We start from the raw sequence: 26,747 nt of genomic DNA, 5'->3' as shown, positions 1-26,747 counted from the left end.
ATGGTTTCAAGACCACGGGTTCATTTAGGTGGAATTCCGAAGGAACTTTCGGGATAAATTTAGGATTCGTCCGTAGAATCAGCACATTATTCTTAAACTGGAGAAATGGTTCCTCAATCGTGAAAGCCTGGATTTCGCTTACTCTGCGAGCCGATGTCAAGGCTAAGAGAAGAGCCACCTTCCAGGAAAGAAACTTAAGGTCAGACTTATGCACAGGTTCAAAAGGGGCTTTCATGAGGGATGACAAAACTAGATTCAAGTGCCAGGTCGGAGGAGGTGGCCGGACTGGAGGAAAAACCCTGAATAAACCTTTCAGGAATTGCTTGACGATCCTGGCCGACCATAGGGAAGGCCCTGAAGATGAACGTCTGAATCTAGAGATGGCTGCCAGATGGACCTTTATCGACGATGGAGCCAATCCCGATTTCGCCAGCGAAAGAATGTAAGGCAAGAGCTTGTGTGGAGAAGAAGTATACGGGTGTAAACCTTCCTTTTGGCACCAAACACAGAATCTCTTCCATTTGGCACGATAGGTCTTGTTGGTACTAGGGGCTCGAGCCTGAGCTAGAATGTCTCTACATTCACTTGAGAGATCTAACCCCTGGAACTCTCTGAACTCAGGAGCCACGCTGTCAATCGCAGGGACTTCAAGTCCGGATGTAGAACCTGACCGTGAGACATTGTTAGCAACTGTGGAACAGGCTGCAGGAGAACTGGCTGGTCCTGTGAGAGGAGAAGAAGCTCCGAGTACCAAACTTGTCTGGGCCATGCTGGAGCGATCAAAATCATCCTGCACGGTTCCACCTTGAGTTTGCTGACCAACCTCGGAATCAGAGGAATGGGAGGAAAGGCGTAAACAAAGGCGCCTGACCAGGCAATCAAAAGCGCATTCCCCAGGGATTCCCGATGGTGAACCCTGCTTGCGAAGGACAGGCATTTGGCGTTCTGGGGAGTCGCAAACAGGTCGATTGATGGTGTCCCCCAACGAGCAAAGATTTCCTCCAGAACGGTCTGATCCAGTTCCCACTCGTGAGAGACTGTCCTCTGACGACTCAAAGCGTCCGCCTTGACATTGAGTGTCCCCGCTAGATGTTCCGCTGAGAGTGAGACGTTGTTTTGTATCAACCAGTTCCATATCGTTTGGGCTTCCTTGGAGAGGGTGGAGGATCTTGTGCCACCCTGTTTGTTTATGTAGTGCATGGCCGTAGTGTTGTCCGTACGGACCAGCACTGTCCTGTTTTGAATTCTCGGAAGAAAAGCTTGAAGAGCCAAGCGGATCGCGAGAAGTTCCAGGAGGTTGATATGGAACTTGCGTTGCACTGGACTCCAGTGACCGCTGACCTTCAGCTCCTGGAGGACCGCTCCCCATCCTTCCATGGAAGCATCCGTTGTTACAATCAGGGGAGATGGAGGAATGAGGAACGATAGGCCCCTGGAAAGATTGTCTTTTTCCAGCCACCAGCCGCCTGCTTTTCTCATTTCTTTGGTAACGACAAGCTTGTCGTCGAAGGATCCTGTGACCTGCCGCCACTGTCTGTCCAGTTGTTCTTGTAGTGGGCGCATTCTGAGCCTGCAGTGCGGAACTAAAGGAATGCAAGATGAAATCGATCCGAGCAGTGATTTGTATTTGCGAACTGTCAGTGTCTTTCGAGATTGGAGAAGACGAGCTGAACACATTAGTTTGGTCTGGCGCTCCTCCGATGGAAGGGCTAAGCAAGTGTCCGTGTTTAGGATGGCTCCTAGGAACCTTGCTGACCTTGATGGGTATAAGACCGATTTCTCCCTGTTGAGTCGAAGACCTAGCCGCTCGAACAGATCCTTGCACGTCCGGACTGCACTGGACGCTTCTTGAAGAGATGGAGCTTTCAGCAGCCAATCGTCCAGGTATGGAAACACCTGAATAGCTTGTTTTCTGAGAAAAGCTGCCACCGGAGCAAGAACCTTTGTGAAGATCCGTGGGGCGGATCGGAGACCAAATGGCAGTACCTTGAATTGAAAGTGACTCTTGTCCACTGTAAAACGCAGATATTGCCTGTGAGCTGGATGGATAGGAACGTGAAAGTAGGCGTCCTCCAAATCGAGGGTCGCCATACAATCCCCTGGATTGAGCAGACGAAGGATGTCCTGAAGAGTGACCATCCTGAAGGACAACTTCACGAGATAAGTGTTGAGCTGCCGTAGATCTAAAATTGGACGCCATTTGTTCCTTGTCTTCCGAACCAGGAAGAACCTGGAATAGAACCCTTTCCCCTTCTGCGAAAGGGGTACAGGCTCTACTGCCCCCTTGGTGAAAAGTTGGTGGGCTTCGAGATGAAGGAGCTTGAGATGTTTCGGAGGGAAGGCATCCGGCGCTCTTGTTGGAGGAAGGTCCTGAAACTCCAATGTGTGTCCTTCTCTGACAATTTGGAGGACCCACTGATCCGATGTAATCATCATCCAGTTGTGTAGGCAATGGGAAATCCTGCCCCCCACAGGTGTGAATGAGGGGACAGGAACAGTGGAAAGAGCCACCTGGCCGCTATTGTTTCCTTGTGTTGTCTCTCCTCTGCTGCCCCTGACGTCCTTTAGGCTGCTGGCGAGAGAAAGAGCCTCTTTGAGAGTATTGTGGCTTGTACGACTGGCTGGACTGAGAACCAGAAGAGTAGCGATTTTGATTACCTCCACGATAAGAAGAAAAACCTCTTCCTCTAGCTCCTCTGAAGGGCACCTTACGATACTGCAATGTACCCAAGGACTTAGCTGTATCCGTGTCCTTTTTGATTCCTTGCAGGGCCTCATCGACGTGCTTGCCAAATAGCATCTCACCGTCATATGGAAGATCCAAGATCTTATTCTGAACCTCCTGTCTGAACCATGTGGCCTTTAACCACCCCTGGCGTCGCAGAACCGCCGAGCCGGCTAGCGCTCGGAATGCGGTGGTTGCAATATCCATTGCCACATCAATGACCTCCGAAGAGGCTCGCTCTCCTTCGAGCAAAATTTTCTTCACATCCTCCTTAGACGAATCCTGCAGTTCGTCTACAAATGGGGCAAGATCGCACCACATTTGTCGATCATAGCGTCCCAGAATCGCTAACGCATTGGCTGCCCTAACCAGAAGACTGGCCATAGCTGAAAATCTCTTGCCCACATTGTCTAGGCGCCTGCCCTCCTTATCCGGCGGCGTAGTCATCGGTGCTGAAGGATTCTTGGACTTGCTCTGGGCAGCCTGCGAAATGACCGAATCCGGTTTCGGTTGGCCAAGTAAACATGCTGGACTGCCATCAGGTGCCTTGTATTTCTTTTCCAGTCTTGGTAGCACCGGGAGGACTGTGGCCGGATTATGCATAGCCTTCAAGCCCTCAGACCAGACATGCTCAATGATTGGAATGGACCTCACTGACTTCCTGAAAGGTTCTTTAAAGTCATACAAAAAGCAATCCGATTGCACTGTGGTCACTGGGAGGCCAAATCTCTTGGATGCCCTGTCCATTAAATTGTGAAACCCTCCAACATCCGCTGGAGGCGAAGTTATATTATCCGGGTCGGTGTTATCCGGATCGATAGGGTCCGCAGTATTCCATGGAGCCTGTTGATCTTGATCAGGATCCACTTGCTGGTCTGCATCTGAAGACGCAGCGTCATTATCATCATCAGTGTCTTGCACCTGTACTACCTCCTGAGGGCGCACTTCCAGCGCAGTGGCACGCTCTCTTGGGGGTAAAGAATGGTCTGCCACCGGACGTAATGTCTGAGGCGGAGGGGTCGTGGGGCGCACTTGTTGGGCTTCCGGAGGCGCCGGGAATCGTTGCTTGTAATCACGCAACATAAGTTGTAAATCCGCCACTAAAGTGGATGGTATTGCCACCATACCCTCCGGTAACTGACGCATCGGTTGTTGCGGAGGCACGTGCCTGGTAGCAGTATGTTCCTCCTCATAATAATGCTCTGGAGCATAGTGTTGCCGTTCCATCTGCTCCTCCTCAGAGCTAAACTCCTGCACCTTAACCTGGAGGTCAGAAGGGCTATAGGCCTGCCCAAAGTCACTGAAAGTCTCTTCCTCAGAGTCATCCTCCAATAGTAGTGATGGTGGTAGCTTCTGCACCTGGCGAGGAGACGTCATCTCTGGCGTGATCTGCTTCCTTTTCCGCGAAAAAACTTGTTTTCCCGACATTTCCCTCGTCGACGAGGTCGTCGTCGACGAGGCCCTCGTCGACGAGGCCGTCGTCGACGGGAAGGTCTTCTGTGTCTGTGTCGACAGTGTAAGAGTAGATATAGAAACTGTCTTCGTCGACGAGGATAGCGTCGTCGACGAGGTGAAGCTCATCGTCGACGATGGTGGAATCGTCGACGGGACCGTCGACGAGCTCGTCGTCATCAACATGGCAACCGGCGTCGTCGACATCGTCGTCGTCGAAGTCGTTCTCGTCGACGACACAGCCGTCGACGGCAGCTTTGCAGACATGGTCGTCGACGTGGAGGTGGTCACTCTCGTCGACGACGAGCAGGATTCCGGAGCCTTGAAAACAGTCGACGGTGTAGGCGTCGACGCAGCCGTCGTCGACGAGCCCGTCGACGAGGCAACCTTGGCAGAGCTGTCCTTTTTTACGCTCGTAGACGACGTACCTGGGAGTTTAGTCGTCGACGGCTTCTGCTTCTTGTCTGAAGCGACCTCTGGAGTCGGGGTTGAGGGCTTTTTGACCCCACGATCCGTTTCTGAAGAAGGTGAAGAGACTGTAGAAGCCTTTCTCACCTTTTTCGAGGCCAGAAGTTCCTCAGGCTTACCCTGCCTCTCCTTTTCACCTCGGTGAGGAGATTTTTGGGCAGCCGGCCTGGCAGACCTGTCAGAGGTCCCTGGTAAGGCCTTGTGATGGGACTCGTCTGAAGCAGAAAGGGGGGACCTACCCCTTTTTTGAGACCTTCTGGATGACACCATAGACGAGGAGCCCTCACTGTCCGAAGAGATGATGTCTTTTCGGTCTTTCACCTTCTGGAGCCATGTGAGGAGACGTCCTTCCCTGTCCCTCTGGGTCTTGGCTGAGAAGGATCTGCAAATCGGACAGTCAGTTGGAACATGGTCCGGATACAAACAGTAAATACAATCCTCATGTTTATCCTCGACAAACAACCTCTTCTTAGAGCAGGTGGCACAGGCTCTAAAAAGGGCTTTCCTCTCCGACATGCTGAGAAAAAATCCAAGTAGTTGAAGAAAAAACTGAAGAAAACTGAGCAGAGCTCAATGGAGACTCCCTTGCACAACGTGCGGTAGAAAATCTAAGGCTCTGAGCTTCTCTCAGGAAGGTTCTATGGGGTGAGGCTGCTCTGATTGGCTGCTGCAGAAATTTGGTCTCTTTTACAAAAAGAGGTGGATAAGCTACAAAATGAGATGAGGCCTAGGCCTATTTTTTCACTTTGTGCTTACTACTATGGTTTTTTATTATGTACCGAGGCTCCCATTCCGACGACGGGGAATGATACAAAGCATGGGAATCTATGAAAGTTCCAATACTGGGGCAAAAGGAAAGCTTTACATACTATCATAGAAATGAAAGAGCCTTTTATCAACAAAAGGCGATACATTATCGCCGCTTGTATCGACAGGAAACTGTCGATAAAGCAGCGATAATAGGCTTGATAATAGGCCCTTGTAACTTACCATAGCAGCCCAGGTTCTGGTATTAACCTGGGCTTCTATGGTTATTCACAAGGGTATATTATCAAGCCCATTATCGCCGCTTTATCAGCAATTTCCTGCCGATAAAAACGACGATAATGTATCGCCTTTTGTGGATAATATGACTCATTGCTCTTTTTTTTTACCAGTAAACTTAGGTGCATATTATCAAGGACCAGTGTTAAAATTATCGCCATTTTATTGGCAGGAAACTGCCGATAAAACGGCGATAATGAGCTTCATAATACGGCCTTGTTATTTCCCATAGAAGCCCATGTTAACACCAGAACATAGGCTTCTATGGGAATTTACAAGGACGTATTATCAAGCCCACCCTCCCAACATTAATGAAAAACTCCAGACAATGCAGAGACCCGGAGCTGGAAGGTCATTTTACATATCACTGCCCCAGAAATGTGGCGTTCCCCGCGACGTGTATGCAGAGAGAGAGAGAGAGAGAGAGAGCTCAAAACATATTTTTTATAAAAAAAGACCCGAGGGGTGCCGCTCACAGAGACTGCGGGGAGTAGGACCGTAACCCCCCCCCCCCGCATACTTCAAAATAAAACCAGAGGAGTGCCATTCCCCAGTGCTCGGGGCACCTTACATGCCCCCATTATGCAGAAAAATTGCCCCCGTAATTTACCCCCGGGACCTAAAGAATAAAACTGACTTCTACTTTTTTTACACCTTTTCCACCACGTACAAGTACTGCATGAGTACCCCGCAATTTTTTATTTAAAAAAAAAAAAAAATTGAGCCTAAAGATCCATGTACCACCCCCTGACCAAGACTATAGCCTCAGAATCTTTCCACCCTGCCCCGTTTCTTCATTTCTCAACTTTGTTTTACTGTTTTCTTGTGACTCTCCTATCCCGACAAACAACATGGCGGCCAACACTTCCTGGTTTGGAGTATTGACAGCCAATCAGCATGCAGCTCCTGCTCGTAATTGTACGTATTTCCATACACGTACGCCGCGATTTTTCTTTAAAAAATAAAATTAAAAAAATAGACCCTAAATATCCATGACCCACCCCCTGAGCAAGCCTAGAGGGTCAGAATGTCTCTAGCCTACCCCCTTCCCTTATTTCTCAACTTTGTTTTACTGTTTTCTTGTGACTCGGTTCTAGCGAGGCACAAGATGGCCGCCAACACTTCCTGGTTTAGAGTGTTGACAGACAGTTCACAGCCAATCAGCATGCAGCTCGCGCTCGTAATTGAACAGATTTCAGTACGCGTGCTGAACTCAGAACTCTACCTCTCTGCCAAATTTCGTGTAATTCCGTTCAGCCGTTCGGGCTATAGCCTTGGCTAAAGGTCCCTATGTAAAATTGCATGGGGAAAACACGTTTTAGGACCCCCCTTTTTTCTAGGCCCCCGCTTGACAAAATCACCCCCAAACTTTCAGGGAAGGAGCGGAACCGAGCAGGCCATTTTCTTGGAGAAATTCGCGAAGATTCGTCCACTGGCGCCATAGTTATTCCAAATAGAATGTTGTGAATTTCCTATGGAAACTAGGTCCTAACTATAACTATTATATATGTATATTTATTTTTTATGCAGACCGTCCAGTAAATTTAAAGAGGTCAATTTCGTTTGAAGTGACACTTCTTGTAGGATCTGACAACTAGTCTACAAGGTGAGGATTTACTATAGTTTGTCTCACACTCTTTTATGTTTTGATGTGGCTTACCATTAAGATAATTGATCTGTAAAGGGAAAATTATTATATATCCCCTGAAACATTTAGGACTCTATTCACTATTTTATAGGTCGTGAGCCGACTAGGCAGATACTCGGTCCCTTTTCATAAGGCGGACTGTGGCTGCTTCATCCTTTTTCTCCTTCCGTGTGGTGTTGATTTATTGCTGTCCATTGCTGCTATTGATGTTATGTCTCTTGATAATTATGAATTGTAATTGTACTTTTTATGCTGTGGTAATTTTGGTACCCATTTTTAATATTGAAATGTAATGACGTTATTGAAAAAAATATATATATATTTTTTTAACATATTCTGTTTTTGTAACAAATAAAAGATCTGCAATGTCAGTGATATACCCCTTTTGGAGATGTTCCAAGTATATGAATGTGGTGTATGTGCATCTGATCTAGAGGTTTGTTCTCGAGTCCAAAGGGGAAAATCTTTTTAACTACATTGTTATTGGTGCTCTGTCTCTTTCGGACTTTACGAGCCTCTCTCCTTGGTTTCAAAGAAAATCTTCTACTCCCTGTGCAGTAATCCTACGGGAGCAGATTTGCAACTTTCGAAGCAGGCCCGTTTTGAATGGGGGCTAAAGTGGAATTAAAGATCAGGTGATGCAAAAAACCATGATACCCTGCAAGATGTAAATAGATATGAACATCCTCGAACATCTATATTTACTTCACCTGTAAATTTTTTGTCCACAATATTCTTGTATGTGATATTCCAGAGTGCAATCACCCCTCACAATTACATCATTAATACCACCAATTACAAATAGATAAGTAATATAAAAAGCCCAAAATAAGAACATTGACTACATAAGGTTAGTCAGCTATGTAATGGTCCAATCATTTTGTGATCAACTGAATTCTGGAATTCTTTAAGCAAACGTTCCATGTGCACATGAGCATTTCTAAGATACTTCACACATCTGAACATTTTCTCAACTGAATATTCCAGTATTTGAGTTCTAAGTGGTTCGGCCATTGTCTGATAACAACAAGCAAATCATACTAATTGTCACTTTTTCTTCAAATTACCATATCACACTATGAAGCAAATTTAATGATCTTGAACTGACATACTTTATAGTTCACGTACTGATGAAAATACCTTGTCCTGCCCTTTTGAAAAAGAAGGAATCTCATAATTTCAAATTGTGTATTCCTTTGTCACTTTTAGTTTTTACTTCTCAAGTTTTATCTTTCCTTCTTTTATTATAACTTTTAATTGTTCCCCCTCCTCTGCCGGTTCCTTTCTCTTTTTTTAATCCCATTTTTTCCTTATAGGGGTAAACCCTATAGGCCATATTCTGTTGAGTGCTTATTGTTATTTTATAATATCAAACCTTGGCAACAAAATTATCGCCACTTTATCGGCAGCAAACTGCCGCTTAAGTGGCCATAATAGGTTTGATAATATGCTCTATGGAATTCCAATCGAAGCTCATGTTAGATGTGAAGGACATCTAACATGAGCTTCGATTGGAATTCCATAGAGCATATTATCAAACCCATTATCGCCAGGTTAGCGACACTTTCCTGCCGATAAAGTGGCGAAAATTTGGTCGCCCAGGCTTGATATTATGGCCCAGAGTTTTAATGTTTTCTCTCTCTCTCACTCTCTGTGACATCATTTCTCTTTCTCTCTTAAACATAGACACTGCTGTCTGCTTGGACGTGTAGAAGAATTGTTGAAGTGAAGTTGTGAAGTCTACAGGCGTTAGTAACGCAGTAGGCACTTCCATATAGACGCCACTTGAACGCGTCACTTTAACAAGTAAAATGTACCAGGTACACTGCACTCGTAAAACTGTAGTGTTAGCTTTATTTGTGAAACGAGAGAGGGCCATATTATCAAGCCTTGGCAACAAAATTATCGCCACTTTATCGGCAGCAAACTTCTGCTAAAGTGGCTATAATGGGTTTGATCTATAATTACCTCCGAGCAATGACAACAGATAGGTTACAACAGTCTGACAAACAGATCTACAACCTTATTACGCCACTTTTGAGCCACTTTTATCATGAGTAAAGTGACGCAAGGAAAAAATCTCAACTCCAGACTCTGCGACACAGTTTTAATGTTGTTTTCTCTCTCTTTCTCTCTCTCACTCTCTGTGACATAATTTCTCTTTCTCTCTTAAAGTTAGACACTGCTGTCTTCAACGTGTAGACGTGTAGAAGAATTGTTCAGAATAAGTTGTGATACCAACTGCCTGAAATGTTTACCCGCAAAGTTTATACAACGGTAAGCACAGAGGCCTAGATCTACAAAGCCTTCACAGGAATGCATTAGAAATAAGTCACCATAACGGGCGTCAGTAACGCACTATGCACTTCCATATAGACACCACTTGAACGCAGCACTATAACAGAACTGGAATGTACGAGTCACACTGTACACGTAAAACCGTAGAGTTACCAAAACTTGTAGGGGCATAGTATCAAGAACGGCGATGAAATTATCACTGTTTCAGCGGCAAGAAACTGCCGCTAAAGCGGCGATAATGAGCTTGATATTATGCCCTTGTAAATTCCCATAGTAGCCCAGGTTAACACCAGAACCTGCACTGCTATGGGAATTCACAACAGCATATTATCAAGCCCATTATCGCCGCTTTAGCTGCAGTTTCCTGCCGCTGAAACGGCGATAATTTTATCGCCGTTCTTGATAATAAGCCCCGTAATGCTTCAGCTCATTTACTCACATCTACATAATTCTAAACTCTAATTTTCTTTTTTCTTTTGCAGATTACCAATCGGACACCTTTTGGAATCTATTTCATAATTTGTTTATAACATTGTTTAAGTTATTTTTCCAGTTCTGATATAGTTATAATTGAGTTTCGTTTATATTTATTGTTTAATAAAAGTTAAATAAAAAACTATATACTTCTTTTATTTTGTGGGGGGAGTGGTATGACGGCCCACAATAAAAATAATGTTGAAATACTATAGTAAAATATTCAAGACTAGGATTGAAAACCACTGAGGTCTAATTAACAGATATAATAAAAACAATGGTGAGAAACTACGAAAATGGCGATGGACGGAGTACGTAATCAACGTTTGGCGTCTCGGCACTACCTTTCAAATAAATATATAAAAAATATGACTATTAATACTGTACAAAAGTACAGCAGCGGATGACACACATGAACCGGGAAAAGAAAGCGACAGATTTACTAACTGATACAAATAAAGGTTTGCTTGTTGAACTTGAAGAAAAAGAAAACGTGGGCTTCGAAACGACGCTGAGCATTCGAAGAGAGTACAACTGCTACACCAAAAAAAAGGAAAGCTTTACATACTATCATAGAAATGAAAGAGCCTTTTATCAACAAAAGGCGATACATTATCGCCGCTTGTATCGACAGGAAACTGTCGATAAAGCAGCGATAATAGGCTTGATAATAGGCCCTTGTAACTTACCATAGCAGCCCAGGTTCTGGTATTAACCTGGGCTTCTATGGTTATTCACAAGGGTATATTATCAAGCCCATTATCGCCGCTTTATCAGCAATTTCCAGCCGATAAAAACGACGATAATGTATCGCCTTTTGTGGATAATATGACTCATTGCTCTTTTTTTTTACCAGTAAACTTAGGTGCATATTATCAAGGACCAGTGTTAAAATTATCGCCATTTTATTGGCAGGAAACTGCCGATAAAACGGCGATAATGAGCTTCATAATACGGCCTTGTTATTTCCCATAGAAGCCCATGTTAACACCAGAACATAGGCTTCTATGGGAATTTACAAGGACGTATTATCAAGCCCACCCTCCCAACATTAATGAAAAACTCCAGACAATGCAGAGACCCGGAGCTGGAAGGTCATTTTACATATCACTGCCCCAGAAATGTGGCGTTCCCCGCGACGTGTATGCAGAGAGAGAGAGAGAGAGAGAGAGCTCAAAACATATTTTTTATAAAAAAAGACCCGAGGGGTGCCGCTCACAGAGACTGCGGGGAGTAGGACCGTAACCCCCCCCCCGCATACTTCAAAATAAAACCAGAGGAGTGCCATTCCCCAGTGCTCGGGCACCTTACATGCCCCCATTATGCAGAAAAATTGCCCCCGTAATTTTCCCCCCGGGACCTAAAGAATAAAACTGACTTCTACTTTTTTTACACCTTTTCCACCACGTACAAGTACTGCATGAGTACCCTGCAATTTTTTATTTAAAAAAAAATAAAAATTGAGCCTAAAGATCCATGTACCACCCCCTGACCAAGACTATAGCCTCAGAATCTTTCCACCCTGCCCCGTTTCTTCATTTCTCAACTTTGTTTTACTGTTTTCTTGTGACTCTCCTATCCCGACAAACAACATGGCGGCCAACACTTCCTGGTTTGGAGTATTGACAGCCAATCAGCATGCAGCTCCTGCTCGTAATTGTACGTATTTCCATACACGTACGCCGCGATTTTTCTTTAAAAAATAAAATTAAAAAAATAGACCCTAAATATCCATGACCCACCCCCTGAGCAAGCCTAGAGGGTCAGAATGTCTCTAGCCTACCCCCTTCCCTTATTTCTCAACTTTGTTTTACTGTTTTCTTGTGACTAGGTTCTAGCGAGGCACAAGATGGCCGCCAACACTTCCTGGTTTAGAGTGTTGACAGACAGTTCACAGCCAATCAGCATGCAGCTCGCGCTCGTAATTGAACAGATTTCAGTACGCGTGCTGAACTCAGAACTCTACCTCTCTGCCAAATTTCGTGTAATTCCGTTCAGCCGTTCGGGCTATAGCCTTGGCTAAAGGTCCCTATGTAAAATTGCATGGGGAAAACACGTTTTAGGACCCCCCTTTTTTCTAGGCCCCCGCTTGACGAAATCACCCCCAAACTTTCAGGGAAGGAGCGGAACCGAGCAGGCCATTTTCTTGGAGAAATTCGCGAAGATTCGTCCACTGGCGCCATAGTTATTCCAAATAGAATGTTGTGAATTTCCTATGGAAACTAGGTCCTAACTATAACTATTATATATGTATATTTATTTTTTATGCAGACCGTCCAGTAAATTTAAAGAGGTCAATTTCGTTTGAAGTGACACTTCTTGTAGGATCTGACAACTAGTCTACAAGGTGAGGATTTACTATAGTTTGTCTCACACTCTTTTATGTTTTGATGTGGCTTACCATTAAGATAATTGATCTGTAAAGGGAAAATTATTATATATCCCCCGAAACATTTAGGACTCTATTCACTATTTTATAGGTCGTGAGCCGACTAGGCAGATACTCGGTCCCTTTTCATAAGGCGGACTGTGGCTGCTTCATCCTTTTTCTCCTTCCGTGTGGTGTTGATTTATTGCTGTCCATTGCTGCTATTGATATTATGTCTCTTGATAATTATGAATTGTAATTGTACTTTTTATGCTGTGGTAATTTTGGTACCCATTTTTAATATTGAAATGTAATGACGTTATTGAAAAAAATATATATATTTTTTTTAACATATTCTGTTTTTGTAACAAATAAAAGATCTGCAATGTCAGTGATATACCCCTTTTGGAGATGTTCCAAGTATATGAATGTGGTGTATGTGCATCTGATCTAGAGGTTTGTTCTCGAGTCCAAAGGGGAAAATCTTTTTAACTACATTGTTATTGGTGCTCTGTCTCTTTCGGACTTTACGAGCCTCTCTCCTTGGTTTCAAAGAAAATCTTCTACTCCCTGTGCAGTAATCCTACGGGAGCAGATTTGCAACTTTCGAAGCAGGCCCGTTTTGAATGGGGGCTAAAGTGGAATTAAAGATCAGGTGATGCAAAAAACCATGATACCCTGCAAGATGTAAATAGATATGAACATCCTCGAACATCTATATTTACTTCACCTGTAAATTTTTTGTCCACAATATTCTTGTATGTGATATTCCAGAGTGCAATCACCCCTCACAATTACATCATTAATACCACCAATTACAAATAGATAAGTAATATAAAAAGCCCAAAATAAGAACATTGACTACATAAGGTTAGTCAGCTATGTAATGGTCCAATCATTTTGTGATCAAATGAATTCTGGAATTCTTTAAGCAAACGTTCCATGTGCACATGAGCATTTCTAAGATACTTCACACATCTGAACATTTTCTCAACTGAATATTCCAGTATTTGAGTTCTAAGTGGTTCGGCCATTGTCTGATAACAACAAGCAAATCATACTAATTGTCACTTTTTCTTCAAATTACCATATCACACTATGAAGCAAATTTAATGATCTTGAACTGACATACTTTATAGTTCACGTACTGATGAAAATACCTTGTCCTGCCCTTTTGAAAAAGAAGGAATCTCATAATTTCAAATTGTGTATTCCTTTGTCACTTTTAGTTTTTACTTCTCAAGTTTTATCTTTCCTTCTTTTATTATAACTTTTAATTGTTCCCCCTCCTCTGCCGGTTCCTTTCTCTTTTTTTAATCCCATTTTTTCCTTATAGGGGTAAACCCTATAGGCCATATTCTGTTGAGTGCTTATTGTTATTTTATAATATCAAACCTTGGCAACAAAATTATCGCCACTTTATCGGCAGCAAACTGCCGCTTAAGTGGCCATAATAGGTTTGATAATATGCTCTATGGAATTCCAATCGAAGCTCATGTTAGATGTGAAGGACATCTAACATGAGCTTCGATTGGAATTCCATAGAGCATATTATCAAACCCATTATCGCCAGGTTAGCGACACTTTCCTGCCGATAAAGTGGCGAAAATTTGGTCGCCCAGGCTTGATATTATGGCCCAGAGTTTTAATGTTTTCTCTCTCTCTCACTCTCTGTGACATCATTTCTCTTTCTCTCTTAAACATAGACACTGCTGTCTGCTTGGACGTGTAGAAGAATTGTTGAAGTGAAGTTGTGAAGTCTACAGGCGTTAGTAACGCAGTAGGCACTTCCATATAGACGCCACTTGAACGCGTCACTTTAACAAGTAAAATGTACCAGGTACACTGCACTCGTAAAACTGTAGTGTTAGCTTTATTTGTGAAACGAGAGAGGGCCATATTATCAAGCCTTGGCAACAAAATTATCGCCACTTTATCGGCAGCAAACTTCTGCTAAAGTGGCTATAATGGGTTTGATCTATAATTACCTCCGAGCAATGACAACAGATAGGTTACAACAGTCTGACAAACAGATCTACAACCTTATTACGCCACTTTTGAGCCACTTTTATCATGAGTAAAGTGACGCAAGGAAAAAATCTCAACTCCAGACTCTGCGACACAGTTTTAATGTTGTTTTCTCTCTCTTTCTCTCTCTCACTCTCTGTGACATAATTTCTCTTTCTCTCTTAAAGTTAGACACTGCTGTCTTCAACGTGTAGACGTGTAGAAGAATTGTTCAGAATAAGTTGTGATACCAACTGCCTGAAATGTTTACCCGCAAAGTTTATACAACGGTAAGCACAGAGGCCTAGATCTACAAAGCCTTCACAGGAATGCATTAGAAATAAGTCACCATAACGGGCGTCAGTAACGCACTATGCACTTCCATATAGACACCACTTGAACGCAGCACTATAACAGAACTGGAATGTACGAGTCACACTGTACACGTAAAACCGTAGAGTTACCAAAACTTGTAGGGGCATAGTATCAAGAACGGCGATGAAATTATCACTGTTTCAGCGGCAAGAAACTGCCGCTAAAGCGGCGATAATGAGCTTGATATTATGCCCTTGTAAATTCCCATAGTAGCCCAGGTTAACACCAGAACCTGCACTGCTATGGGAATTCACAACAGCATATTATCAAGCCCATTATCGCCGCTTTAGCTGCAGTTTCCTGCCGCTGAAACGGCGATAATTTTATCGCCGTTCTTGATAATAAGCCCCGTAATGCTTCAGCTCATTTACTCACATCTACATAATTCTAAACTCTAATTTTCTTTTTTCTTTTGCAGATTACCAATCGGACACCTTTTGGAATCTATTTCATAATTTGTTTATAACATTGTTTAAGTTATTTTTCCAGTTCTGATATAGTTATAATTGAGTTTCGTTTATATTTATTGTTTAATAAAAGTTAAATAAAAAACTATATACTTCTTTTATTTTGTGGGGGGAGTGGTATGACGCCCACAATAAAAATAATGTTGAAATACTATAGTAAAATATTCAAGACTAGGATTGAAAACCACTGAGGTCTAATTAACAGATATAATAAAAACAATGGTGAGAAACTACGAAAATGGCGATGGACGGAGTACGTAATCAACGTTTGGCGTCTCGGCACTACCTTTCAAATAAATATATAAAAAATATGACTATTAATACTGTACAAAAGTACAGCAGCGGATGACACACATGAACCGGGAAAAGAAAGCGACAGATTTACTAACTGATACAAATAAAGGTTTGCTTGTTGAACTTGAAGAAAAAGAAAACGTGGGCTTCGAAACGACGCTGAGCATTCGAAGAGAGTACAACTGCTACACCAAAAAAAAGGAAAGCTTTACATACTATCATAGAAATGAAAGAGCCTTTTATCAACAAAAGGCGATACATTATCGCCGCTTGTATCGACAGGAAACTGTCGATAAAGCAGCGATAATAGGCTTGATAATAGGCCCTTGTAACTTACCATAGCAGCCCAGGTTCTGGTATTAACCTGGGCTTCTATGGTTATTCACAAGGGTATATTATCAAGCCCATTATCGCCGCTTTATCAGCAATTTCCAGCCGATAAAAACGACGATAATGTATCGCCTTTTGTGGATAATATGACTCATTGCTCTTTTTTTTTACCAGTAAACTTAGGTGCATATTATCAAGGACCAGTGTTAAAATTATCGCCATTTTATTGGCAGGAAACTGCCGATAAAACGGCGATAATGAGCTTCATAATACGGCCTTGTTATTTCCCATAGAAGCCCATGTTAACACCAGAACATAGGCTTCTATGGGAATTTACAAGGACGTATTATCAAGCCCACCCTCCCAACATTAATGAAAAACTCCAGACAATGCAGAGACCCGGAGCTGGAAGGTCATTTTACATATCACTGCCCCAGAAATGTGGCGTTCCCCGCGACGTGTATGCAGAGAGAGAGAGAGAGAGAGAGAGCTCAAAACATATTTTTTATAAAAAAAGACCCGAGGGGTGCCGCTCACAGAGACTGCGGGGAGTAGGACCGTAACCCCCCCCCCGCATACTTCAAAATAAAACCAGAGGAGTGCCATTCCCCAGTGCTCGGGCACCTTACATGCCCCCATTATGCAGAAAAATTGCCCCCGTAATTTTCCCCCCGGGACCTAAAGAATAAAACTGACTTCTACTTTTTTTACACCTTTTCCACCACGTACAAGTACTGCATGAGTACCCTGCAATTTTTTATTTAAAAAAAAATAAAAATTGAGCCTAAAGATCCATGTACCACCCCCTGACCAAGACTATAGCCTCAGAATCTTTCCACCCTGCCCCGTTTCTTCATTTCTCAACTTTGTTTTACTGTTTTCTTGTGACTCTCCTATCCCGACAAACAACATGGCGGCCAACACTTCCTGGTTTGGAGTATTGACAGCCAATCAGCATGCAGCTCCTGCTCGTAATTGTACGTATTTCCATACACGTACGCCGCGATTTTTCTTTAAAAAATAAAATTAAAAAAATAGACCCTAAATATCCATGACCCACCCCCTGAGCAAGCCTAGAGGGTCAGAATGTCTCTAGCCTACCCCCTTCCCTTATTTCTCAACTTTGTTTTACTGTTTTCTTGTGACTAGGTTCTAGCGAGGCACAAGATGGCCGCCAACACTTCCTGGTTTAGAGTGTTGACAGACAGTTCACAGCCAATCAGCATGCAGCTCGCGCTCGTAATTGAACAGATTTCAGTACGCGTGCTGAACTCAGAACTCTACCTCTCTGCCAAATTTCGTGTAATTCCGTTCAGCCGTTCGGGCTATAGCCTTGGCTAAAGGTCCCTATGTAAAATTGCATGGGGAAAACACGTTTTAGGACCCCCCTTTTTTCTAGGCCCCCGCTTGACGAAATCACCCCCAAACTTTCAGGGAAGGAGCGGAACCGAGCAGGCCATTTTCTTGGAGAAATTCGCGAAGATTCGTCCACTGGCGCCATAGTTATTCCAAATAGAATGTTGTGAATTTCCTATGGAAACTAGGTCCTAACTATAACTATTATATATGTATATTTATTTTTTATGCAGACCGTCCAGTAAATTTAAAGAGGTCAATTTCGTTTGAAGTGACACTTCTTGTAGGATCTGACAACTAGTCTACAAGGTGAGGATTTACTATAGTTTGTCTCACACTCTTTTATGTTTTGATGTGGCTTACCATTAAGATAATTGATCTGTAAAGGGAAAATTATTATATATCCCCCGAAACATTTAGGACTCTATTCACTATTTTATAGGTCGTGAGCCGACTAGGCAGATACTCGGTCCCTTTTCATAAGGCGGACTGTGGCTGCTTCATCCTTTTTCTCCTTCCGTGTGGTGTTGATTTATTGCTGTCCATTGCTGCTATTGATATTATGTCTCTTGATAATTATGAATTGTAATTGTACTTTTTATGCTGTGGTAATTTTGGTACCCATTTTTAATATTGAAATGTAATGACGTTATTGAAAAAAATATATATATTTTTTTTAACATATTCTGTTTTTGTAACAAATAAAAGATCTGCAATGTCAGTGATATACCCCTTTTGGAGATGTTCCAAGTATATGAATGTGGTGTATGTGCATCTGATCTAGAGGTTTGTTCTCGAGTCCAAAGGGGAAAATCTTTTTAACTACATTGTTATTGGTGCTCTGTCTCTTTCGGACTTTACGAGCCTCTCTCCTTGGTTTCAAAGAAAATCTTCTACTCCCTGTGCAGTAATCCTACGGGAGCAGATTTGCAACTTTCGAAGCAGGCCCGTTTTGAATGGGGGCTAAAGTGGAATTAAAGATCAGGTGATGCAAAAAACCATGATACCCTGCAAGATGTAAATAGATATGAACATCCTCGAACATCTATATTTACTTCACCTGTAAATTTTTTGTCCACAATATTCTTGTATGTGATATTCCAGAGTGCAATCACCCCTCACAATTACATCATTAATACCACCAATTACAAATAGATAAGTAATATAAAAAGCCCAAAATAAGAACATTGACTACATAAGGTTAGTCAGCTATGTAATGGTCCAATCATTTTGTGATCAAATGAATTCTGGAATTCTTTAAGCAAACGTTCCATGTGCACATGAGCATTTCTAAGATACTTCACACATCTGAACATTTTCTCAACTGAATATTCCAGTATTTGAGTTCTAAGTGGTTCGGCCATTGTCTGATAACAACAAGCAAATCATACTAATTGTCACTTTTTCTTCAAATTACCATATCACACTATGAAGCAAATTTAATGATCTTGAACTGACATACTTTATAGTTCACGTACTGATGAAAATACCTTGTCCTGCCCTTTTGAAAAAGAAGGAATCTCATAATTTCAAATTGTGTATTCCTTTGTCACTTTTAGTTTTTACTTCTCAAGTTTTATCTTTCCTTCTTTTATTATAACTTTTAATTGTTCCCCCTCCTCTGCCGGTTCCTTTCTCTTTTTTTAATCCCATTTTTTCCTTATAGGGGTAAACCCTATAGGCCATATTCTGTTGAGTGCTTATTGTTATTTTTATTCTCTTTTTTTCTGAAGAGAGTTTGGGGAAATGACGTGTACCCCTCACTTTTCCGCTTCCCTTCCTTCCTCAATATCACCCTAAAATGTTTTTATTTATCACCCTTCCCATTTTTTCTGTTTTTGAATTCACTTTGTCAAACTTTTGAATATTTGAATTTTTTGGGGGCGTGTGGGATTACCACTTTTTAAGCATTTAATGTCAAACTGTTCATTAAGTGCTACTGAGGCAATTTCTCTAAAAAGAGGCACTTCTAGAGTTCACATACTCACAATTCAGGTTGATGTCACCATATGGTAGTGGTAGAAGAGGCGAGTGCAGTGGGTGATGGGTGTGGCGTAGTATTGGATTTCTCTTATAGATCTGGTCGACCACTTCAGCATTCAAGCAGTTCTCCTACAAAATACACGAGCAATAATGAGATTACAGTGGGACTGTGAGGATGGATGCAAACAAATGCCTCCATATTTTCATGTAGCCGGCCCTACTAACTATAAGATAAGGATGACGTCTAAGCTGTGCAAGAAAAACTGTATCAAGAAAAAATTTATGAATTAGCATGGATCATGACCTGCAATGGCAAAGACTCTATATTGTAAGTCCTGACACATTTGCCAATCTATTGATTATGACCCACTCTTTCATTTATTGAAGCAAAACATTTTGTGCATCCCTTACCTGTGTTAAGTCTAGGAGTAATTGCATGTGGATGCTGTGATCCGTATGTTAGCGGGCCCACCCCACATTAGGAAGAATTGCAAATTAGTTTATTGGTGGAAATAAGGAGACCAGAGCAGCTTGTATCAAAAGTGTGCACAAATTGAATTTTGTGGCAGGATAAAACTAAAATCTCTAGCTAGTACAGTGATAATTACTGTACTGTCCCCTGGTGAGCAGCAGCGCTAGGCAGCTGTTTACTTGAATGAACACAAACAATAAAAAAAGATGTTGAATGGGCAAGCGCATTTGCATGTTCTCTGAAGTAAAGAATAAAAACACAGAAGATGCCCTACACCACGCATCTTTAGGAACACCTTCATGTTTAAAGACTTTGTGCACCAAACAAGCAAAAATATGATACTCTCTTGCATTTCTTTAACACATAGAACTATTTTACCTAAACACGTCAAATTATATGACTGCATTGAGTGCCATTAGAAGTGACAGTTTTCAAATATGAACTTAGAAACATTTGTGTCCCTTCCTCATTTCTGATGACAATGCCATCAGTAAACAACAAGGCAAGTCAGTTGTCATGTGCACTCTCTCTGGGTCTATTAAATCAAACACAATGAGACGTTTTTGTACAGCACACATCCTGAACTCGTATATTCCAAGGTGCTCTCATTTATGATAATGAAAAAAGGTGACAGGATGGAATAAAATAATTGCCTGGGATCATATATTTTGGTCAAGTGGGAAAGCTGGCACTGATTACAAGTTTTCTGGTTTCATATTGTGCAATTCAGCAACTAGATGGATATCTATTTCTCTCTCTCATTTTACATCAAAAGTTTGTAATCTGTCTTTAATTCTTGGCGCAAGAAGTAAGAGCATTGGGGTCGCATGAAGTAAGAGCGTCATGGCTGGACAAAGCAACATGAAGACTCAAATTGTTTTGGGCATGAGGATCCAAGTGAACTTATAGCTGAACCAGACCCATGTATCTGGCTTGAGCTTGGCTCGCTCCTACAGGGACTCGCCCACTTCTATCACATAATGACAATGAAGGGGGCAGAGGCACAGGAAGGACATGATTTGACCATGAGAAAACAATTTGGAGAAGCAAGAGTACCTACACCACAGTGCAGGACTCATTGTTTCAAGGTCCATAACATTTTCACTACACCACATTATTTCTGAGTGAGCTGTGAGACTGGGTTTCCTCCCCCCAATTCGTAAAATCAAATGATTATTTGGTCACAGCCATTTCTTATTATTACATATTCTCAGTGTATTTAAATAATGTAAGTGCTTCATGTGTCTGTAAAAAAAGGAGCAGAAAATTATGTTCAAAATGTGATTGACCAATAGCACGCAATTTGTCACAAGGGGAGGGCAGGATTAATAAAAGATATGTCTTCTGGTGCCATAGTTTCCATCTTTCTCATAGAACCCCAACTGTAGTGTGAGGGGTTCTAATGCTAAGATTCAGGGACTATTCTAACCATAAAATAACACTATATTGTAGAACCTAGCCAGACTTTTAATACATAGTTCACAACCAGTATATTTTAGCAAAGCGGTAAAGCCAGAGTTAAATGTAAAGTCTTCTCGTGCTATGGCTGGGTTGGTCACCAATATTTTTTTATTTTTTATGTCTTGCCCGAGTCATGGCCAGAAAAAGAAATGTTCTTTATTGTTTTGTGGCAATGATGAAGGAGAAACATGCTGCACAGGTCATAATCTGCAAAAATATCCCAAATGGGACTTGCTGTACAACACTTGTTTGCAGGCAGGAGGAAAGGAGAACTGAGGGAGTATTGCATTTTGTGTTATATTGTTTTGTAGAGATGACAGGAAAGAAGAAGAAAACAGGAAAGTTGAACAGGAATCTATGATAACTGTTACGAATGTCTTCTTTCTTTGTGGAGAGATTACATCAGTTTTTAAGTTGTGTGGCAATTCGTGCTTCCAGCCCCAGTGACAGAAACCTCTGCTTGCCCATTAGATGACATTTGCTTCAAGTTTCAGAGATGATTATATGCACTTTCATTTATAATGTGATACATAAGTGTCCAGAATTATATTTAAAAAAAACAGTCATATATTCCTGTGAGCATGGTCAACAGCTTAAAATTTGCTCTAGAACAAATTATTTTAATATGACAGGCCATCTAACCTTGCCCTACAGTGGGTATGCACTGTTTGATCAAACCAAGGGCTGCCCCTTATTGTAATGCTGGCCTACCCTCATTCACATCTCCTACCTTAATGTCTTGGATGAGTTGCTGTGTTGGTGTATCGATTGGTGCCTTGGTATCAATCACATTCTGGATGGCACTTGACCACCTCGTGGCCTCGTTGAGCAGTTTTGTGTAAAGGCGGTAGCAGTGCTTTCGACCATATACTGTGACATTCCAGTTGCCTTAAGCAGGTAAAAATCAAAAGTTAACAACTCATGCCATAATCACTACTGTCCTAGAAAGATACACACAATTATTTACATCTGCTTATCATACACATAACAGAGAAGTTCTACAACCACTCTATAAAGTGTAATGGCACTACTCCAATTGAAAATGGCATGATATTAAAACAACAACAGACTTTTATCCATAGTTGTACCATTAGGCATTTTATAACCAAAGCAATGAAAATCCTTTTTCAGAGGTTAGCAGAACTGGAGTACCCTTACGAGCAGATGAAACCGTATCCACCCCACAGTTGGGAGGAGGGGCGACACTGCTGTAGTCGAGTTCTAGGGGCCTTGTGTTTTTCCACCTGGTATCACAGAGTGTGGATACATACAGTAAAACAATAAGGACATGGGGAACAGTAGTGAGCAATGGTTCAGGACGGTAACAACCTCATCCGGACATTAAGAAGTTGAGGGTACATGCAATGCTCCCCTGAATACTGCAGAAACATTCCCTGTCCCTTAACCCACAACCTTCCATGCCCCATGGCCCTAGCACAGCAACCCACTGAGAGCCACATGCCCAGTTACCACCTGCTAGGAACTGGTGTTAAATTAGAGTATTATATTCCCAGAATGAATAGTTTCTTACCTGTCGGTGTAGTTTTGCAGCTTGAAGATCTTTCTGGATTCACTATGCTGTGCATTATTCCGCGGCCCAGTGGTTGGGTCCGGAATCGTAGTCTTGTCTTCTTTTTTTTTGTAGCCCAGGTGGGCGTTGACGCCCTACCATTTGGTGTACTTCCTGTGACGTGGGCATGCTTCCTGCGGAACTCCCACCTTTAGGCGCCATCTTCGGATTCTTTTCTTCTTGTTTTTGTGTCATGTTCGTTAATCCTTTTTGAATGTTTTCAAGTTCTTCCTTAAGTAAATGAATTTCCACCTTGTCTCTTAAGGTGTCTGTTTGTATATTGTTCTTGTATTTCCACCTTCTCCTGCCTCTTCTTTCTGGTGGAGGTGGGTGGGTTCGCTAGTGAATCCAGAAAGATCTTCAAGCTGCAAAACTACACCGACAGGTAAGCAACTATTCGATTTGCAGCGTCAATCTTTCTGGATCCACTATGCTGTGCATAGACTTTGTAGCAGTTTGTTATGTTTGTGGCAGCTGGGTATAAGATGAGCGTTGGTTGTTGAATATATGTTGAAGCACTTTCTGTCCTACTTGTGCTTCCTTGTTCATTTGTATATCCACGCAGTAGTGCTTAGTGAACGTGTGCACTGAAGCCCATGTTGCCGCCAGGCATATGTCTTGAATGGGTGTGTTAGCCAGGAAGGCTATTGTTGCTCCCTTTTTCCAGGTAGAGTGGGCTTGTGCCCCCTCTGTTAGCTCTTGCCCTGCCTGTTTGTGGCAGAATTGTATAGTGTGTGTAATCCATCGTGCGATGGTGTCCTTTGTTACTGGTCTTCCCAGGAAACTGGTTGCGAAGGACACAAAGAGCTGCTTTGTTTTCCTGTGCTCCTTCGTTCTTTCCATGTAATGCATTACTGCCCTTCTAGCGTCTAGAGTGTGCAATGCCCTCTCCGTGCTTGTGGATGGTTTCTGAAAGAAGCTCCTTATTTGTATTGTTTGGTTCATGTGAAACCTTGACACCACCTTTGGCATAAAGTGTGGGTCCGTTCTCATTACCACCCTGTCATTGTGTATTTGGATGTAGGGTTCTTGTAGCGTCAGCGCTTGTAGCTCGCTTACCCTGCGCAGTGAGGTGATTGCCACCAGAAAGGCTGTCTTCATTGTGAGCATTTGTAGTGAGGCCTTATGAATGAGCTGAGCCTGTCTGCTTCCACATTGTCCTTTCCTGGTAGGTGAATGGCTAGTAGGTCTTTTTTGAGTGGGATGGCCCATCTCCATATTTACTGCACTAGGTTGGATAGTGTGACTGATTGTGTTCCTCCCTGTTAGTTGATGTAGAACATCGTGGTTGTGTTGTCTGTTTGTATTAACACTCTCTGGTTGTACAGTTGTTTCTGGAAGGCCTTCAGGGCGAGGAGCACGGTCTTTAGTTCCAGGTAGTTGATGTGTCTGATCGCATCTGCTGGAGTTCACAGACCCCTCACCTTGAGCTTGTTCATGTGTGCTCCCCATCCCATCTGGGATGCGTCTGTGGTGATGGTCACCGTTGGGGTTGGTGGTGTTAAAGGCTTCCCTTTTTTTATGCTCTCCTTGACCCACCACGTTATCGCATCATGCACTGCGTTCGTCACAACCACTAGATCTTCCCAACTTCCTGTAGCTTGTGACCATTGTTGTTGCAGCCATTCATGGAATGGTCTCATGTGGAGCCGTATATTGGGGACCAGGTGTATGCAGGACGCCATCATCCCCATGATCTTGCTCGCTGTCCTCACTGTCAGAGCTCGCCCCTTCTGGTAGTGGCATGTCTCCTTTAGCAGAGGAAGTGTTCTCTTGTCGCTGGGGAACACCTTGCTCCGTACGGTGTTGATCTGTGCGCCTAGGAAGATCTTCACTTGCTCTGGTTCCATTGAGGATTTCCCCCAGTGTATGGAGAATCCCAGGTCTGTTAGCGTTTTTGTGACTTGCCGTGCGTGATTCTTGCATGTCCTGTGGGAACTTGCTTTTATTAGCCAGTTGTCGAGGTAAGGGTATACGTGAATCCCTTCCCTCCCTAGGTGCGTTGCCACTGCAGCAAGACATTTGGTGAAGACTCTGGGTGCAGATTTTAGTCCAAAGGCTAGGGCTGTGAACTGGTAGTGCGCTTTGTTGATAGCAAATCTTAGTAGATGTTTGTGCTGCCTGTTCATGGGAATGTGTAGGTAGGCATCTTTGAGGTCCATGTTAGATATAAAGTCTCCGTCCCTTATCTGAGGAATGGCCTTTTGTAGGGACGTCATTTTGAATTTTTGTGTCTTTATGTATTGGTTTAGGAACCTTAGATCCAGGATGGGTCTTAGCGTTTCGTCCACTTTTGGTACTAGGAAATAGTTTGAGTACACTCCCTTGTTCCTTTCTCTGAATGCTACTGGTTCAATGGCCTCCTTTTGGAGGAGTTCTTGTGTTTCCTCTAGGAGTAGCGCTAGTTCTTTTGCTGAGTGCGCCTTTCTTTTTGCTTTTCTGTTTGGTGGCTTCTTTTCCAGTTCTATTCAGTATCCGAACTGTATGAGGTTGAGTATCCATTTGTCTGTAGTTATTTTCTTCCATTCCTGGAAGAAATGTTTTAGCCTACCTCCTACTGGTTTTACATGTTCGTTGATGCTTAGTCCGTGTAACCCCCTTTGGTTGACCTTGTTGTGCCCCACCCTTAGAGGTGTCAAGTGGTTGGGCACAATTGGATTGACGGAGTCACATTGAGGTGGGTTGCTGGCCCCCTCTTCTTGTTTGCCCTCATCCTACGGCGAAAGGACTGACCACGAGGCTGGTACTGCCAGGTTTGTTTTTGCAGGCCCTGCTAAGCTTGATTGTCGCTCTGGTAGGTCTGCTGGAATGTCTGATGTAATGTTCCCAGCTGGTTTCCCCCTCTTCCATTTGGTCTCCGTGCCGGGGTACACCTTCTCATTCTTCTGAATTGCAAGGCCCCCATGGCCCTTGCAGTCTCATTTTCTTTTGAGCTGGGTGAGTTTCTCATCCACCGGTGCCCCGAACAGGGTTTCTCCATTGAATGGGTGCTTAGAATGTTGTTTTGTACTTCTGGCTTGAAGCCTGAGATCCTCAGCCAGGCCTGCCTTCTTTCTGTGACCCTGATCATCATGAGCCTGCTGGATGTGTCAGCCCCATCCAAGGCTGATTTTAAGCATGAATTTGCTATATTCTTGCCTTCCACCTCCAGTTGTGCCGCTCTTTATTGGTATTGCTCAGGGAGGTTTTGAGCAGCTGTCCGACCTCGTCCCAGTGTTGGTATGAGTGTCTGTTCAGTAGGGCAATAGAGTTTGCTATGCGCCAGTGTACTGCTGCATTCCTCTCTATCTTCCTTCCAGTGAGGTCCGTCCTCCTGCTATCTTTGACTGGTGGTGGGCCTGAGGTTGTTGGAACGTTTGCCCTCTTCCTAGCTGTTGCCGCAATAATGGGGTCTGCTGTGACGGATCCCTGGATGTAGGGGGGATCTTTAGAGGAGTGTTTGTATTTCTTCTCTGTCCTAGGTGTGACAGACCTGCAGGTCGGTGGGACTTTGAATGCCTCCCTACCCAGGTCCAGGACACTTTGTAGCATCAGGAGGAATTGACTCCTTGTTTGAGTGGGGAGCAGGGTCTCTAAGAGGAAGTAGGCCTTTGGTTTTTCTTCCTCCAGTTTGACTCCATAAGCCTTTGCCCTGTACTTGACGACCATGTTGTAGACCCCAATGTCATCTTGCGGCGAAGGCCTTGAAGGGTACGATTCCACGGCCTCTTCTGGGCTTTCGGCGTTGAGGTCCTGCCAATCCTGGTCCTGTGCCATCGAGGATGCGGAGCTGAAACTCGTCCGCTGGTCTTCCTCGCCTTCCTCGTCGTAGTATAGGCCCTCTTCCTCTTGGGGTTCCTAAGGCTCTGGAGTTTTCGGCGGCCCTTCAGCGTCGAACTCCAACTCGAACTTCTTCAATTTCGACGATCGTTTTGACGGAATCGTGAACCTTTTCATATTTTCGTCAAACTCTCTT

General features: G+C 43.1%; 1 protein-coding gene across 1 annotated transcript in view; it reads right to left on the bottom strand.

The window, feature by feature from the left end:
• Positions 1 to 26,747, bottom strand: part of MYO10 (myosin X) — a 593,993-nt gene that overhangs the window by 29,190 nt on the left and 538,056 nt on the right. The window contains exons 33-34 of the mRNA XM_086965266.1: positions 21,953 to 22,110; positions 19,295 to 19,418 (exon numbers count right to left, since the gene is read on the bottom strand). Of these exons, the coding sequence (XP_086821392.1) occupies positions 19,295 to 19,418; positions 21,953 to 22,110 (282 nt within the window). The remainder of the gene's footprint in view (positions 1 to 19,294; positions 19,419 to 21,952; positions 22,111 to 26,747) is intronic.

Source organism: Lissotriton vulgaris, chromosome 4_1 (genome assembly GCF_964263255.1).
Source record: "Lissotriton vulgaris chromosome 4_1, aLisVul1.2, whole genome shotgun sequence".
Taxonomy (NCBI): Eukaryota; Metazoa; Chordata; class Amphibia; order Caudata; family Salamandridae; genus Lissotriton; species Lissotriton vulgaris.
This window is presented reverse-complemented; position numbering and strand designations above follow the sequence as displayed.